The sequence below is a fragment of the Blastomyces gilchristii genome, assembly GCF_000003855.2.
Source record: "Blastomyces gilchristii SLH14081 genomic scaffold supercont1.9, whole genome shotgun sequence".
Lineage (NCBI taxonomy): Eukaryota > Fungi > Ascomycota > Eurotiomycetes > Onygenales > Ajellomycetaceae > Blastomyces > Blastomyces gilchristii.
In genome coordinates this window covers 1187063-1204843 of record NW_003101674.1, presented here as the reverse complement: position 1 = coordinate 1204843, position 17781 = coordinate 1187063, and the positions used below count along the sequence as shown (strand labels likewise).

General features: G+C 43.7%; 2 protein-coding genes across 3 annotated transcripts; one reads left to right on the top strand and one right to left on the bottom strand.

Moving 5' to 3' along the window:
• Positions 1–2314: 2314 nt before the first annotated feature.
• Positions 2315–4719, top strand: BDBG_04660 (murein transglycosylase). The gene is made up of 3 exons (XM_002624751.2): positions 2315–3224; positions 3317–3754; positions 3848–4719. The coding sequence occupies exons 1-3, from the start codon at positions 3104–3106 to the stop codon at positions 4633–4635; spliced, it is 1347 nt and encodes a 448-aa protein (XP_002624797.1). The 5' UTR covers positions 2315–3103; the 3' UTR covers positions 4636–4719.
• Positions 4720–10716: 5997 nt separating this feature from the next.
• Positions 10717–12235, bottom strand: BDBG_04658. Of its 2 annotated transcripts, XM_031721783.1 has the most exons (3): positions 12068–12135; positions 11217–11917; positions 10759–11070 (listed from the first exon to the last, which is right to left on the bottom strand). In XM_031721783.1, exons 2-3 carry the CDS (start codon positions 11869–11871, stop codon positions 10871–10873), a joined length of 855 nt encoding a protein of 284 aa, XP_031578645.1. In that variant the 5' UTR covers positions 11872–11917; positions 12068–12135; the 3' UTR covers positions 10759–10870. The 2 variants fall into 2 exon arrangements, with proteins under 2 accessions (XP_002624794.1, XP_031578645.1); XM_002624748.2 differs by having other exon boundaries at positions 10717–11070; positions 11217–12235.
• Positions 12236–17781: the final 5546 nt, after the last annotated feature.

Genomic DNA, 17781 nt, shown 5'->3' with positions numbered 1-17781 from the left:
AATCTCACATGTAGAGAGTAAATATATCAAGAGCAGAATATAATAATACAGATAGTATCTCTTTTTTAAATATACTTAAGTTTGAATTTAATCTTCTTTTTTTCTTCTGATTTATATTATAGTGAGTTCACTGATATATCAGAGATTTTATACTTATTACTGATCAGTACTGTCTTATCACTATATAATTAATTAGAATACTTTTAAATATTATAGATATTCTCTTTTTCTTATAATTAAAATCATCTATAGTCACTGATTACTCATTTCAAGAAGTATCAGCTTTAAGAATATGCTTAAGCTTTAATTATTATATCTCTTATCTTATAGTATAAGCTCAGAGAGAAATAACTCAGTTCAGTAATTAAGTAGATTATTTCTGTAGTATTTTCAGCATCAAATCAATCATCTATTAATTTTATTATTCAGATATATACAGTTATTATAAGAAGTAATAGTCTATTAATATCTTAATCTCTGAGAGAAAATAATTCTGAAGTAGCTTATTAAATCATACTTATAGTCTGTTAACAGCTATAATTTCTTATTAAAGCTGCAGTAAGAGTAGCAGTGATATTTAAATTATTCTAAGCTGATTCAGTTATTAATTATCAGTTATTCTCTACTTTAACAATGAGTACAGTTACTACATATATCAGTGATTATATTAAAAAAGCAAAGCTTATATAATATATAAAGAATCAGCTAAATATATATATTAATTTATACTATATTAAGCTGATTAAAGAATACACTGTATCTAATAACTATAATATTCTGATAGAAGAGAATAAGTATTAAGACTATAAGAATTTAATACAGTGAATAAATTATTAAGATATAAAGAAGATACTACTCTTATAGAAGAGCTTTCACTGTATCTTATAACTAGTATTAAGAGATTCTTTTAACAGATCTGACTTATATCTGATACAGAAGATTTAACAGCTATATACAGTTTATTCAACACTGTTTAATAATCTTCTAAGAATAAATAAAGAATTAGATAATAATAATAATTTACTGAACTACTCTATTAAGTTAGAGTTAATAAAAGATTATATTATCTCAAAGATTTTTAGTTATCTATTATTAAGTAAGATATTAGAGAAAGTTAATATATAATTTATAAATCTCTTTAAGCTTGAATTACTTTATTTATTTCTTAATAATCTGTGAGAATTCTATAATACTGATTAAAATAAGTTCTTAGTTTTAAAACTAAGTTACTGTCTGATTCTTTTCTATAATAAGTTAATATTCTCAGTTTAATATATCTCTTTAACTAATTAATCAATCAGTTATTAACTTATTAATATATAAATCAGAGAGTGTATTTACTGAATCTCTCTTATAAAGAAGAATATTCTTTAATATCAGAGAACTAATCTTAACTGAATTATAACTATCTTTATTCATGAAATAAGAGAAATTAAGCAGATTTTCTTTATACTTACTTCTCTATATTATATCAGACAGAATTATCTACTGAATCTGCTAATTTTATAAGAGAATTCTAATAGTTATACTATTATCAGACTTTCAGCAGTTTAAAAGATAGTATTATATAATATTTCAATACTGAATACTGATGAAAATGATGATTATTTAATATATGAATCTCAGATAATAAGATATTTATATTATACTTAAGATATCTTATTTCTTTGAATAGTAATTTGATTTATATAAAGTAGTTAACTAGTCTAGCTAAATAGTATACAAGTATTGATTTCACTGATAGAACAGTATATTGTGACTCATAGTATCTCAGTAGTATCTTGATAATAACATTCATCAATTACATGATGACTGAGCTGTCCCCTGATAATGTCAAGAAGTTCTGTGCTATTTCAATATCATCTTGATGTTTAATATTCAGTGACATGTCACTGAATATAATGGTGGAACATGTGTTACAATCAGCGACACGTGACACAGGTGGAATGGTGGATCCACGGTGTAATCACCGTAAATTAACCCTACGTTCTTCCCGTATGGATATATTTAGCTTCCACTAGCTGCTAGTTAGTTAGAAGATAACAACAACAACCAACCACGTTCAACCTCTCTCACAACTAAATCTTCAGATTACATAATCTGAATATCTGATTAATCTGATTAGATATGTAATTTATGTATAATATATACACTCAATACTGAAATCAAAATTACAGAGATGCGCTATCTTCTTTGACAACAATTCCACTCACTAAACCTAGATAGGAAGGCGGTACGTACAAATTATATTGCGACTTGGCGTCACAGGATTCCTCTATTATTAATTAATAATTGTTTACCATGGCGGGGTCTGGCAAGTCTTACTATTTTTGCAAGACACGACTAACTAGACTTGACAGAATGGCTGAATTAAGCGGACATGATTTGTTCACAGCTTATTTTAGAGTCGGTTTGCATGGGCACTAGCAGCCTTAGCAGTTTTCCTGTCAGCGTGTGAGTGGATCATTCTGCAAACCTGGAATCGGTAAGCAAATCAGAAGACAGCTGCCGAACCTTGGAATGGAAACGTCCGCCCGGGAGTTACCTCCAAAAGACTCCATCCAATTGGCGCCAGCAGCGGGCGTCAACGACAGAATAACCATGGTAATGCCGCATGCGAGGTGAGATCGTGCCTGAGCAGCCTGGGCAGCCTGGGCCAGGGCACGAGACCCCAAGGCCGCCCCTGGGGGGTGGTTGGTGCAAACACAGTTAAAGAGCCCCCCTTCCGTTCTCCATTCTACTCAGCCTTCACCCTTCACTCTTTCACCCAACTATCCTATCCCGTCTTTATTTGACGCGTTCTTTCTTTCGTTCCTCTTCTTCTCTTTCTTACCCCCTTCAAGGACGCATTCCACTCGCTTTGTGCATCCTTCGAGTCAGCGGTCATTTTGCTTCTCTGCTCAGCCTTAACTCTCATTGTTTGCCTAAACCCCCTTCTTCCATCGCGCACACCCACCATTCTCTCCCTCCGCCGTACCGGCTTTTCCACTCGATTCTGGCTTTTATCTATCGCCTTATTAACAAACTCTTTGGCCCCTGCTGATATATTCGCAGTCGGGGAATCGATTGACCATTCTTTTCCTTCTACACCCTCTTTTTCGCCATGGCCCGGCTTTTGACCTATCTTGCGTGCTTGGCGCTTTCTACCCAAGTCGTTCTCGCACAGAAGCCAGTACCCTGCGACAATGATAACAAATGTCCTGACAAGGCCCCATGCTGCTCCCGTGAGTTAACCCTCGTACATCTCCCATATCAAACATTACCGTGTCCGTTGTTTTACTAATTCCTGTTATTTTTTCTCTTTTTATGCCGGTAGTATACGGAGAATGTGGAGTGGGAGCCTACTGCCTGGGCGGCTGTGACCCCAAATCTTCATTTTCCATCGAGTCATGCGCGCCTGCTCCAGTATGTAAAAGCAAAACGTACAAATTTGACAACTTGGACGGAGTTGCCCCACGAACAAAATATCTCGGCGATGCGGGCAAGTCAGACTGGGTCTCGAGTGGGAAAACTCTTTCTACCAGTGGAGCCCTCGTAATGACCATGCCACCAAATTCCGTCGGTACTCATCTTGCCAACAATCACTACATGTGGTATGGCAAAACCAGTGCCAAATTGAAGACTAGTCGTGGTGCCGGCGTTATCACTGCCTTCATCCTTATGTCTGATGTGAAGGATGAGATTGATTTTGAATGGGTCGGAACTGATTTGCAAACTGTTCAGACCAACTGGTATTTCCAGGGCATCATTGATTGTATGATGACATCTCCTCCACCTTTGGTCCCAGACATGGTGTCGGCATTGATTATTGGTATTTCAGCATTGGGCTAACTAGATCTACGTGTAGATACCAACGGAAAAAATCTTAGTGTCGGCGGCAACTCCTTTTCGGAGGAACACACATACGAGATCGACTGGAGACCAGATTCGATCACTTGGTCTATTGATGGAAAGCCTCTACGCGTCTTGAACAAAAAGGATACCCTCAACAAGAAGACCAACCAATACCACTACCCACAAACTCCTTCCCGCGTTCAGCTCTCCCTCTGGCCTGGCGGGAAAGAGGATGCCCCCCAGGGAACAATTGATTGGGCCGGAGGTCTCGTGGACTGGAATCATGAGGATATTCAAAAGCACGGCTATTACTTTTCGCTCGTCTCGGAGGTTACAATGGAGTGCTATGACCCACCTGCGAAGGCTAAGATTGAAGGCGACAAGTCGTACTTCTACGATGATATTGCTGGAACCGAGGACACTGTTGTGATTTCTGGCAGAAAAACAGTTCTCAAGTCATTCCTTGGCACTGGCACTGATATGGATAAGGACTATCCGTCTGGACCTGGGTCGAAGCCCACTGAGTCGGATATCGCTGTTATTCCTGGCATCAGCGGAGGCGGACCTGGCACCAATGGTCACGCCCCAAGTCCTGGTGGTGGCTCTGGTGGTGGCTCTGGCGGTGGCTCTGGCGGTGGCTCTGGCGGTGGGGATGACGACGGTGACGGGCCATCCACTGATTTCACTGGCCCAGGAGTTAACAACAATGGCTCTAGCGGTGCTCCATCCCAGAACGAACGTGTTCTCAAAGGATCGATATTTGCAGTTCTCGTGGCCGTAATGGCTTTGGTTAACATGTAAGGATAAAGATTTAATGCTGTTTTGGGATATATAACTATCAATACACGACTTCATTTAATATGGATCTGCGTCTCTCTCTCTCTCTCTCTCTCTCTCTCTCTCTCTATCTCTCTCTCTCTCTTTTTTTTTTTTTTTTTTTTTTTTTTTTTTTTTTTTGGCATATATTCCTCTATTCTCCTCTTTTTTCTTCAACTTTTCATAATTTTCCTGTCATGCCCTAATCTTTCTTTTCTTTCTTTTCCTTGTTCTCTCTGTAACGTCCCCTTTTTCAGCGTGCTTCATCTTCTGCTACCAGCATTGAATTAATCTCATTTATCTCTTAATTACCCTTTCCGCTATGCTCGCTTCTGTTTTCGTGTGGAAATCAGCCCCGTGTGCAATTCTCAGCCAAAGATCCTATTGTTTGGAACTCTATAATGGATGTGACAACCCAGCTCAAGCTACAATGAACAAATATGATCTTCTAAATCATCATCATGAATTCCTTCATACACTATAACTCTTTTTGTCTGTTTTCTATTGATGAAAATAATAGAGATGTTTCTTTTTCTTCATGTACACATGTATTTCTTGAACATTGTCCTTCTCTTCACATGTGATATGATTTAAAAGTCATTTACAGAAAGATTACATATACTCTTTTTCTTAAATTTATATACAATAGTCTGATTTCAATGATAAGAAGTCTCTTGATATTATCTCAAAGTAAGAATATAAAAGTTGATCACTCACATACTTTTTAATATCTTCAGAGTCAGATCTGTCTTTCTTATTTTATTATTACTTTTTTTGTATCTCTCACTTTAAGCAAATATTCTGACTCAGACATTTCCAAAAGACTAAGTATCAATTTATTAAATTATGAAGAACTTTAATATAATTATTTATATGAGTATAAATTGTGTTTGTTTTTCTCTTCATACTAATACTTTTATCAGTGATAAATGCACTGAATATAATATAGTATTTGGTGAATGTAAGAGTATGAGAAGTCTATCACAGATGTTTCTCTCACTCTCTTATCAAACTACAGTTTCAGATATTCATGTGTGTTATTCTTCTTTCATGTTTATCATCATTTTCATCACTGCAACTTGTTAAGCTTAACTGAGCTTTAGATGATTTATAAGCTATTACTCATCTGCAATCTCTGATCTAGATCTTGTTAATTACTTCTTTTTACAGTTTATTATCTTGAGTCTTGTCTATTTTCTTTTGATTTTGTTTGAGCTGTATCTGTTTGATGGATATTCTCATCTCTCACTCATGCTGTCTTCATTTTTCTTTATTTTTAAAGATCATTCAGGAGGCCATTGTTTGCTCTCTTCTTTCTCAGCAAGAAACACATGCTTTTTTTCATTCTTCATACAAAGCAGTGTGCACTATTTCTCATCCAGGTTTCTCAATTTTGCAAGTGGATACATCTTCCTTCTACATACACACATCTACATGTAATTTGTCTGTATTAATCTGAACACAGCTACAGTTTATCACTTCCTGCCTAATGACTCACCCACATTCTCTTCTCTTACTTACCCAGAAGAAACCGGCTAATGATTTTTGCCTGAGTCATGACAGGAAGTATACTATGTCATTTTCACCTCCATTTGCTACCCTCCATCGCAATGGAAGAAAGGAAGGCCTTCGGGAATTGCTGGCGCTAAATATCGTTGCTTGCTCTCAATGGCTCAATCTAGAACAGCTGTTTCAATGAGGGTATACTCACTGAGGTCAGGAGGCAAACTTCATCAGATGAACAATGATTGGAGCGCAATGGCAAAGAGAAAAAGGGGATGAGGAATGGAATGAAGCCATGGGTTGGTTCCTGCCCAACTGCCATTTCTGGTACATGTCTTCTATCGCTCTGCTGGAAAGTCTTTGTTTGCTATCATGGTTTTTTCCCCCTCCTATCCTTACTACTTCTCTGTTATTCACAGATTTCATTCACTGCACTGTGTATGGAGAGAAGGGGGAGTGAAGGGAGATTGAGTATAAAATGCATCAACATAAAGGCAGATTTTCTTCTCCTTTTCTTGCCTTGTATTTTTATTTCAGAACTGCTTCCGATTATTTTCTTTCAAGATTTTCTTTTGGAATTAGATATATCCCCTCTCTTCTGATTGTTATCCTCTGTCTCTCTCCTCCGCGTCAGAAGGCTTGGTTATTTCCGATCTTATCTAAGGAGATACCTTCTTGAAATCGCCGCCCGATCCTCCCGCAGCAAGTAGAGTCGGAGCTTTGGTTGATTGTTTGGCCGATTGCCTGAATCTCGGTCAATTCATATCTTTGCAAGACGGGGAACAATAGCTCCATAGAGTTGTTCTGCTGAAGAAAGGGGCTTCAGGTATCTAATCACAGTCCTCACAGTCGCTCCCAAGCCGGATGCTAACGCTCCATGGGAGGTGAATCTTCCTTGACCGTATTCTCAGGGCTCATCTTGTGTGTTCATATCATCGATACGGTTCATATCAAAAGACATCCTTGACGAAAGCAAATTTCCTCCGCGGCAAAAAAGGCCAGTTAAGTCAATCTATCATCAATATCACCCACGAAACCACATCGTACGAAAGAGACAGGAGATAAACCGAAAAAGAAAGAAAGAAAGAAAGAAAGAAAAAGAAAATGTGCTACTACCATGAAATAAAGTATACCTGCAACCACAACCTCTTCACCCTTATCAGATTCTGCCCAGATCTCTACCGCCAACTCCAGCGCATCAACGACCCGCGCGAACTCATGCGTACCGACATCATAGTCCCGTTCGAGGACCAGCCGCGCTGCGTCCCGCTTCGCAGTTACGAGAATATATTGAGCTCGACGCGCTCGACAAGGGAGTGTGAGCGGTGTGAAAAGTGGGCGCGGCGGGCGCGGCGGGCGCGGCGGGCGGAGGAGTCGTGGGAGTACTGGGTTAGAGGGGGACGGTAGGTAGGTGTAGTGAGGTGGTGGTATGTCCATGTACCTGCGTGGCGCCTGGGGCGTTTAGGGGAGACTTGGAATTATTCTGGTTTTTTTTGAGGAAGGGGTTTGATACCTTCTGGAGTAATATGAAAATGCGCGCTTTTGGGCTTTGGATATCTTCCTGAGGTGGTTTGTATTGGTTTGGGATCCGGATTGGCGCTTTGCCGCATTTAGGCGCATGGAATTTTTCAGGGGTAGGTAGTGATCCAGAAGCAACGTGAAATTTTTGGAGTGCCTGTTTCTCTCATTTGATTGTCATTTTCCTTAATGTCTCGTATGTTTGTCATAGATAATTCAACTCTAATGAAAGAAGATTATTTATCTACCTCCACCATCCAGCTTCCAAAAATTATTGCTAGAAAACATAGACGCGTTAGTCCCCAAATGAAGCAAGCACTACTTGGAGATGGGGTAATGATAAAAACTGATTTGCTATTCCAATACACCATTGGGGTTTTCTAGGTGACGACAATATGAACAGACACAAGAAGAAGTTATTGCAGAGCAAACAGAACGGAGTCTATTCTGCGCTGAAGTGGATTGAGGTGGAGAAAGGAAAAATAACCAATAGCTTGGAAACCAAAAATATTTGGGATAGGGGAATTAAATGACAAACCGAGAAATGCAAGGTAGTGCAAGAAAAATGAAAAGGAGGATATGAGGAAATGACAGAAACGCCACACAAATGTGCTAAGGGGTTGAGTGTAAATTAAAAAAATTATTAATAGCAAAAGAGACAGGAAATTATTAAGCTTGAGAGTTTGCACCGCAGGGAAGAGGGGGGTTAGGAGGGCGCGCCGGGGTGTGATGGGAGGAAGGAAGACTAATTTCTCAAACCACAACCGCAACTTTCATGCTCCAGATCTCTATAACCAAGGGAAACACCATCGACCGCCTCGTCGCGTTTCCTTAGTTTGAAATCGCCATGGTATCTATCGAGTGTGTCGACGACGGCATCGTCATCTAGCGGTTCGCCCATCCAAGCGTATTGGTTATCACTCCCATCAGCGCTAACGTGTGGGGATGATTTTTTATCTTTTAATAGCTTGGTGACATCATCGAGATCAAGTGAGAGGTAGTCTGCGAGGAATAAACCAACTTCGCTATTTTCGTGGTTGCCGACTAGGGGCAGTGCATCATGTGGTGAGGAGGCGTAAATATTGACATCGACAGCTGCCGGATAAAAATGTTAATATATAACCCCCGTTTTTGAAAATATAAAGCGATAAAGGGGAAAATTAATGAGAAAGGGGAAGAAAGCAACTAACCTGAATGGCCATGTGTCGACCAGCCAATTTGAGCCCGTCGACTCACCATGCTTGCAAAAGCATAGGCTCCTCCGCCATCTACAAGTTTCTGGACCTCAGAGTCCGTCGAGTCGTAAATGCCCAGTCCATCTTCCACAAGCTTCTTGCGGATATATTTATGACGGGCTGAGTCATCGGCGTCTTTGCCATCCCCATTCAAATAGTCGTCAAGGGCATTGCCGAGATGTTCAGAGGAATGGCTGGCGTTTGCAAGAACACCGGGATACCATAGGTACGCGGGGTAATCATCGTGTAGCTGTCTTGCAATGGACAAGCCGCCAGTCTCATGGTCCGATGTGGCAACAAGAATGCCAGGAGTAGAATCACTCTCAAGGAACTCCAATACCGCAGAAAAAGCTTTATCATATGCTAGAACTTCGTGGACTTGAGCGGCCGGGTCATTTCCATGGCCTGCATGGTCTATTCTCGAGCCCTCAATCATAATGAAGAAACCTTTATCACTATCCTTTGTAGCTTCACTTAAAGCTCTTAGCGCCGTTCGTGCCATCTCCTCGAGAGATGGATAGACATCGTTCACTTGGCGGCGGTCAATTTCAAAGGGAATATCCTTGGGAGCTAGAAGGCCAAGTAGGGGTAGAGTGACGTTGCTGCCCTTTTTAAGACTGTCGAATCCAGTCCGATCGTCAACGTACGAGAATCCCTTGGATTTAGCCATCTCCACCACATCTTTATCATCTCCACGGCAGCTCCCCTCGGTCGAGTTTGGTAGGAAGTGGCATCGCCCGCCTCCAATCATCAAGTCAACCATTCGACCAAGAGGGTATTCGCCAATTTCATGCTCAGCGATGAGATCTTCGTAAGATCGCATTTTGGCATGAGACGCAAAACAAGCCGGTGTAGCATCGGTAATGCGGGTCGTTACAACTAAACCAGTCATATAACCGGCCAGTTTCGCTGCCTCAAGAACAGTACCACAAGGGGTATTATCCGGAAGGACAGAAATGGCGCCATTATAACTCTTCTTCCCACACGAGAACGCAGTTGCGCCGGCCGCAGAGTCAGTAATCAGGCTGGATGTGGATCTAGTTCTGGATGAACCGATGTGGTGCTTGTCGAGCACAAGGATATCATCAATAGGCAGATTGCTCTCGAATTGTCGGAAACTTCGCGTCAGGGATAAACTAGCCGGGCCCATGCCATCTGATACCATAAATATGAGATTCCTCTTCCCTGATGGTTTCGTGTCAGGATCGAACTTCGGGCTCTGTAGTTTTTGGTGTTGGTAAAGGACAGTCAGTGTGATTACGGCCACGGTTGCGACGAGGGCCCAGGCGAAGAGTCCGAGTTCACGCCGTAACGAACGATGGCGTTCTCCATTGCGGTTTGTCGGCTGACCGGTTAAGAGGGCGTCCTCCTCCTCGCCTGATCGTTCTGATGAATCCGCGGACGGGGAGCGTTGGACGAGAAGGGGGTCAGACATGATGGCTTGAATTAAAAGGGTCCAGAGCGATTTTTGCCAGTGCGTCGTCCCAAGAAGGCGCGGAAATCTATAATTTAAGGAGAGTCTAGACACATACCACCCACATCACATCTGGGGAAGCATTGTGGTGGGTAAATCGGTAGAAGTGCTGGGGAGTTGATGGCCGGAGAATTGAAACTGACATCGGTTGACCAATTAAATTAAGCCAAGCCCCGTAACCTAGAAAGCTGAATATCAAGACGAAAATAATAAGCGTCTGTGTCATTCTCCTACGTTCATATTTTTCACAGAAGATTACATCAGTAGTCACAGTAATCAGAATGGCTATAATTGTACGTCAAGATAATCCTTGGGTCTTTCGCGGGTGATCTGGGAGCTGATGATTCTGTCTACACGGGATATGGAATACGATTCAAGGGGGAAGAAAAGCAAAGAATAAGATTGTCGTTAAAATAATAGTAATTTTAATAATAATACAAGGTATTTCTTCAGCCAGTTGACGTCTTTCTCCTTATCCAACAAATAGATACTATGGTTTTGGTTTCCACCCAAGCGGTATCAGAGCAGCAGCAACCTCTTGCACGCCTCTCTCCGTAGCTAGGAGATTAAATTGGCCTGCCGCATTCCTGGTATCCTGAACCTCGATCCGGATACCAAGAAGATTAATCTGTCTCCGCGTCTCTGGAGAGATAGGATAGACAGAGGCGCCCAACCCAAGAATAAGAAGATCTAAAAACCATTGCCATATTATTAGCCTTCATAATTCGGTGAAGGATGAATAGTAGAAGCGAAACAAGCAACCCGTTCACAAAAATGGAGGGACGCTACGGTTGGAAAAAGAAAAAATATATAGAAAAAACAAGGATAGAACTCACCAGGTTTCGGCCACACCAACTTCAACACGCCCCAAACCTCCTCACTAACCTCCCACTGTCCCTTCTCATTAATCATCGCTCTCATCCCACCCCCACTATCACCACCACCTTTGCCGGTCTCCCAAGGCCTCCACCTAAAAACCTCACCATCAACTAACAAACACCCATCTCCATCTGTAATCCTCACCCCATTATCCAGCTGGAACCCATCTGGCAAGCACGCATCAATGGCCGTCGATGGAGCCGCTACGTCCGCAAGCACATTCAGCGCACTAAGCGTTGATTCACTGGCCATGTCCCTGTCGAGTCCTTCTGCTTCGTCAGCGTCGGTATCGCGGACGTAGTGGCGACTAGGGTTGCGGTTGCTGTCATCACTGACATTGCGCGGTTGGGATTGCGGCTGGTGGCCTTGGTTTTTATTCTTGTTGGAGGAGTCGGAGAAGCAGGTTGTGGTCGTAGTGAAGTTGCGGAGGGAAGGGAGAGATGGCTGGTTAAGGGTGTTCAGGTACTGGGTTGCGGGAGGGAGAGTTCGGGGCCGTAACGAATATCTACATATTGCGAATGATGCGGGTGTTGCTGGTGGTAAAAGTGTATGTGATGCTGTCGAAGAGTGCAATGACCGGAGAAGCCGGGCGGCCGGTGTCTGGAGCCGCATTGTGAGTCGGGCAACTTAGAAGATGGAGGTGGAATCGCTACGCTTTCTTTTCAATGCGCGATATAGTTAGGAAATATTGTAATAGATGACAATAATTATCCTGGTAAATCAACAATTGATGATGCTAGATAAACGGAATGCTCTGCGATCTCACTGAAGCTCTTTTGTCCGATGGATGAAGGTGGACAGAACTCACAGCGTATCGTTTCGTTTATCACTTCCGGATAAAGGAAAAAATGTAGTAGAAAGTAAATTAGAATTTGGCCTGGTTATAAAATCGCTGGCTTCCTCCGCCGGGTTCAACAAAGCTTGGAATAAGCGCGCCTTGGCGATATCGCGCCAAGTCTGGCTCGCAACACTTAAAGTTCCGCTCCGCTGTTAGCTTGGTTGGTTCTCCGCTCTCCTAGATTCCTCTACAAGTTCGGCATCACATCACACCTCACACAGGACAAGTGCAATAATGGTACTATTACTACTCGATCCAAGTTACTCTCGGTTTGTTTTCATTTGTCCAGATATAGACGCCCCACAACGCCACTGGCAGCATGATCATCCCAACAACCAACTTAAAATGAACTTAATTGCTTCGCATTGAAAGGTATCTAGCTATTACGTCTATGTTGGTCTACTATGAACCGGCCACAGAATCAGAAGTATCCGACCTGGGGGGAGGGGTTCTTTTCTTTTTTAATAAAAGGCAATCATTAATTCCCCACAACACTGTTCCGCCCCAGAGCGGAATGGCCCTAATAAAGCTACGGGGCAAAACCATACAATTTCGCAGCAGAAGATAATTTCAAATCACCTTCAAAAGTGATTCGTAAACAGAAAGAAAATGAAGAAAATGAGCACGGCTTACCAACAACACCCCCGCCGACCCACCTAACGCCAGCCAAAAGATTTCGCAACTATTCCACAGGTGCATTAACTGACCCTTACTGGAAACACCTCCTATCCTTCCCTCCTTTTTTCTTTTGCCCCTTTCCGTTTCATCTTCCTCTGTTCTAGTCAACAAGTTCCACGAGGTCCTGAATGCTGGATGGCTATCTCCGAGGATATTTCATCATGTGATCTCTACCGAGTATAACCATTGCCGTCTGCTAGCTGAGGGAAGATCTTTCCAGTCTCGAACTCGGGCCATTTCTCTCCTCATCTGATTGGCTAGAGCTGTCGTCACCCCCCGCCGCGGGCGCGCTGCGTAAACGTTCGGCGCGGTCTTGTAACACCTGCGCCTCTGCAGCTGCTCTCTGGGCACGAATCTGTTTCCGCCACATGCTTGCGTATCTTCCCTTTAAGCTAAGAAGCTGTTCATGAGTTCCGCATTCGGCCACTTGTCCGTTATGTAGCACAAGGATTTGATCTGCTGTCGTTATCGTGCTCAGGCGATGTGCAATAACAAGCATCGTGCGACCTTTGGACAATGTTGACAGCGCTCCTTGGATATGTTCCTCCGTTTCCGTGTCCAAGGCAGCAGTGGCCTCGTCGAGAAGAATGATCCGGGGATTTTTGATAATCGTGCGCGCAATAGCCACACGCTGTTTCTCTCCTCCGCTCAAACGTAGGCCTCGTTCGCCCACTTTCGTTTGATAGCCGTCGGGGAATGCGAGAATCTTGTCATGGATGCTCGCGGCCCGACACGCAGCGTAAACTTCCTCGTCCGTAGCAGCCGGGTTTGCATACTTGAGATTATACATTAATGTTTCATTGAAAAGAACGGTATCTTGAGGTACAACACCAATATGTCGACGAACTGAATCAATCGTTAGGTTCTCAACTTTGTGTCCGTCAATAAGGATATGACCCAGGGAAGCATTGTAGAACCTGAATAGAAGTCGGAAAACGGTCGATTTTCCCCCGCCAGATTCGCCAACCAGGGCGGTTGTTGTTCCAGGTCGGCAATGGAAACTCAAACCATTCAATGCAGGTTTACGGGTATCGTATGCAAACCTCACTTCTTTGAAGATAATCTCGCCATTGCACCGCGGAAGTTCGCGTGTGTTGGGTCCATCAACGACAGTTGGCTGTTCCCTGAAAAGTTCCAACATCCTCTCCGAATTTATCATTGCAGACTGGATAGAGCGGAAAAATGTCCCAAAGAAGTTAAGTGGTCCTTGCAGCTGCGCCATGTACGTCAATAAAGTAACGAACTTCCCAACCTTCTGTTCGCCTGTTGCAACTTGATAGGCAGCGAGGAAGCATGTGATCAGCAGTCCCAGCATGAAGACAGTATTTTGGCAGGTATTCATTAGCGTCAGAGAAAATAAAACATGATACTCGGCCTTTTGGAAATCGGTAACAGCTCCACGATACCGGCCAAATTCGTACTGCTCTGCGTTGAAATATTTCACGGTTTCGTAAGACACCATCGAATCGTTTCTATAGAAAATGAGTCCGTCAGTCAGCAGAGATTTTCCGAGTAATCTTCGAAATAGGATCCACTCACTTCACAGCATCTTCTTGCCTACTCGCATTGACCATCTGGCGGCGGATGGCGGCCCTCCATTGCGCCATGCGAATGGTCACATAGAGGTAGATAAAAGTAACGATTGCCACTACTAGGGCGTAGTATACGTCGAAAACAATCCAAAAATAACCCACAGCGACGCAGAGATCGATCAGCATGGGCACAACCTGGAACGTAAACTGTTCGAGGAACGTGTTGATAGAATTGCCTTTACTTAATGCCGACAACACTTCGCCAGTCTTTTTGCCTAGATGGAAATCGAGACTCAGGCTATGAACATGTTCAAAAGCAGCTGTTGACAGTTCCATGTATGAATACTGTCCAACAGGAATCCATAAAAAGGAGCGCAAGGAACCGATTAAGCCCTGACTCCCCTGTAACCAACGGAAGAAAACATAGAGGCAAATGCCACGCCATGGAATGTAAAATTCTTCTCCAGTCTCTCCGGAGAGGACGTTGGTTATTCTACCAATCTGAATGGGAACCATGACATTGATGACAAGCTGGAGAATGACCAGGAAAAAACAGGCTACAACTGTCAGCTGCAGCCGTCGCGATTTGGATGGCCAGAGGTAAGGAAAAAATAAGGAATAGCCGCTGAGATATTCCCACCAGCTGGTTGAAGGTACAGTAGTCGGTCGAACCCAGGCGTCCTCTGCTGGTTTAGGATCTGGATCATGTTTTCGGTTGGGAGATGACCCGTAGCCATCACCATTCATTCCGCTAAGATGACCATTTAACAACCTTGTGGTCTCTGAAGCTTCCCTGGAAGCGAACCGTGCAGTATCTTTGCGACGACGGCTTTCCCATCCAATGGAATTTAGGGTATAGAAAACAACAATGCCAAGCAAGGTAAGAACCCTCACTACAGCAATTATTATTTCCACTGTTTCCCAGGAGGTCATGGTATTCCTTAGAGGACCACCAGCAGGATTCCCAACAATTGGCTCATGGTGAGGGGATGTGTAAAGGGCCAAACAACCGCCCAATATTATCAATTCCAATGGTATGGTGAGGGTCCAAGGAAGCAGTTGGGCGTAAGTCGGTGAGGGTGTTGTATCCACGAGCGAAATTAGGATTACGGTATATGCGAAAAACGAAAACACGATGTAAATCTAAAATTCATTTGTTAGTGACAAAATTCAGCTGCGAAATTTTGCATCAAAGTTAAAAAAAGAATATTGGGGTCTCACCACTCTGGATTGACCACACCACCAATGCATTTGACGATCTACGATGACGTGTGTCATAGTAATAGCCGCATCGGCGACAAATGTAAGCAAAACACCCACTGACAGCCACTTGAATGTCAACTTAGCATTTGGAGAGAAATCAGACACAGGTGGAGCAAACACGGCAGTACTCCGCATGCGCGTCGGTAGCGGTCGACCACCTGGTCCTGTTCGAATGGCGGGAGGATGGGCAGGTACTTTCCTGGCCGATATGATAGAGCGGGATACAAACGCTAAGAGGAAGACAACAACAATGATCACAGGGGATATCGACCTGGTGTAATCTAGAAGTCTCCTGATCTCGGTGTGGGAAAATGATGGCGCGCTGCCAGCACTGCCGGAGAAATCCATTCTGCCTCTAGCAACAATTCCAATGCTAAGCCCGCAAAACAAAAAGAAGAAAAGGAAAAGAGCCTCCCGCGTTCAATCCGCTTCCATGACAAAACCACTAGGGCTTCAAAAATGTGTAATGCTGCAGAACGACTAGTTACGAAGCTGAACAAACGATATTGAGCTCGAGCCGAACGGGTGCAGGTTTGAAGTCGTCGGGGAACGAAATAGTAGCCGGAATAGGTGAATTGCCGATTGTCTCACTTCTGGACTCAGCTAAACAGATGAGACTATGGCCAGGCGCAGAGGTGAAGACTTTCGAAAGAGCGCGGGGAGAGAGATAATGAGAGTAGAAGACAAAGTATCAATTTTGGCGTCAGCGTTGTTCGAGCCACGGAAGCGAATTGGGCGTGTACAAAAAGCGGTAAACAAGCGAAGGGGACCTAGGCGGATTGCCGAACTCCAGGAAACTGCGGCGGAGAGGAAAGAGCCACCCTGCTACTACTGCAGTGGAGAGAAGGAAAGAAGAGTCATGGGCGGAATCAGCTCAGGAGAATGATGGGAGACAAAAATTCAGCGATAGGGAAGGACCAAGGAACACTCTGATGCTCGAGCACAGCTATCGCGAGAGTAGCTTCGGTGCAGAAGGATCGGTAATGAAGAGGAGCCCAATATGGGTTAGAGTACAGGATGAGGCGTGGGGAAACAAAAGAGGGAGAAGAGAAAAGAAGGAGAAGAAGAAGAGAAGAGGAAGAGAAAGAGAAATGAAGAGGCAGAAGAAAGTCTGGAAGGAATTAATTATGGGGGTGTGGCGGGAGTTGGTCGGACTTTCCGAGGCGCTGGAGCTTGGGAAGGTTGGCTTCGATCTATGGATAAGATCTCCAGCGGCACGGGACCTGCGCTGGGGCAAAAAAATTATATATCAGACTCAGGCCGAGTGGAATAGGCCGAACCAGACAAACGGCAGAACCCAGCAAACAACCAGCTAGTCAAGTCGGGCGTATTTATTCAATTGAATCAATAAATCAATTGTGATTCTTGCGGATCTCTCCCGCACCTCCTCCCCCGTCGTAGGTTCCTCTCCCTCTCAGGCCTGTTCCCGTTCCCCTGCTACCTTTCCCTTGAACTTCCCTATTTCCCCAACCCTCCAAGCCCCTTTTGTAGCGTGGTGATTCGTCGGGCGGTGTATTTTATTTTTATTTTTATTTTTATTTATTTTTTTGCAGACGAGTCGGTGAGCGGTCGCAGAAGCTATATAAGGCGGTGAGGCCGCTTCAGTGGCCCCGGCAGAAAAGATTCCTCGTCGCCAATGACACGCCAGTCGGGGAGACACGGAGACCTCCAGGCTAGCAGGGATGGCTGGGATAGCCGGTTCTTGCGCGTGGCCTGTCGCCGCTGTTCGCTTTTCCCTGTACTCGGTAACCAGCTGCAGCGCGTAAACGCTGGGCCTGTGCCGCCGCCGCAGTGGGGGTGGGGAGTGGGGAGTGGGGATTTTGGATTTCGTCAAGGTGTTCCTGCTCCGTCTGTTCTGTTGCGTGATGCGCGCTACCGGTCAGCAGCCCATTCAAGCCAAGGATAATATCGAGGGCAGGAACATACTGAGTACTTCACGGATCATTTGCGACCAAGATCTCGGGGTGGAATGATCACGGAGCCGCAATCGCAGGGTGGGACGGCAAAAAAAAAAAACTACTGGGATTTCGAGAATAGATGAGATGCATTTCCTTGAATATGCACTGCTGAGGTAGCGATTTCAAGACTTCAGCTTTCTTATATGTCGCGCGCTACAGAGTAGCTAAGCTACCTTCGAATTTTACGACTACTACGGCACTCGAAGGAATCATTCCCTTACGCCAACTAAGCCTTCCAAGGTTGCTTTGTTGT

Excerpts from the sequence above, each read along its gene's own strand:
- BDBG_04660 (XM_002624751.2), top strand. The coding sequence starts at position 3,104 with ATGGCCCGGCTTTTGACCTATCTTGCGTGCTTGGCGCTTTCTACCCAA. Across the intron at positions 3,225-3,316 it reads CAAGGCCCCATGCTGCTCCC|TATACGGAGAATGTGGAGTG; the intron begins GTGAGTTAACCC and ends TTATGCCGGTAG. Across the intron at positions 3,755-3,847 it reads TTTCCAGGGCATCATTGATT|ATACCAACGGAAAAAATCTT; the intron begins GTATGATGACAT and ends ATCTACGTGTAG.
- BDBG_04658 (XM_002624748.2), bottom strand. The coding sequence starts at position 11,871 with ATGCGGCTCCAGACACCGGCCGCCCGGCTTCTCCGGTCATTGCACTCT. Across the intron at positions 11,071-11,216 it reads GTTGGTGTGGCCGAAACCTG|ATCTTCTTATTCTTGGGTTG; the intron begins GTGAGTTCTATC and ends AATGGTTTTTAG.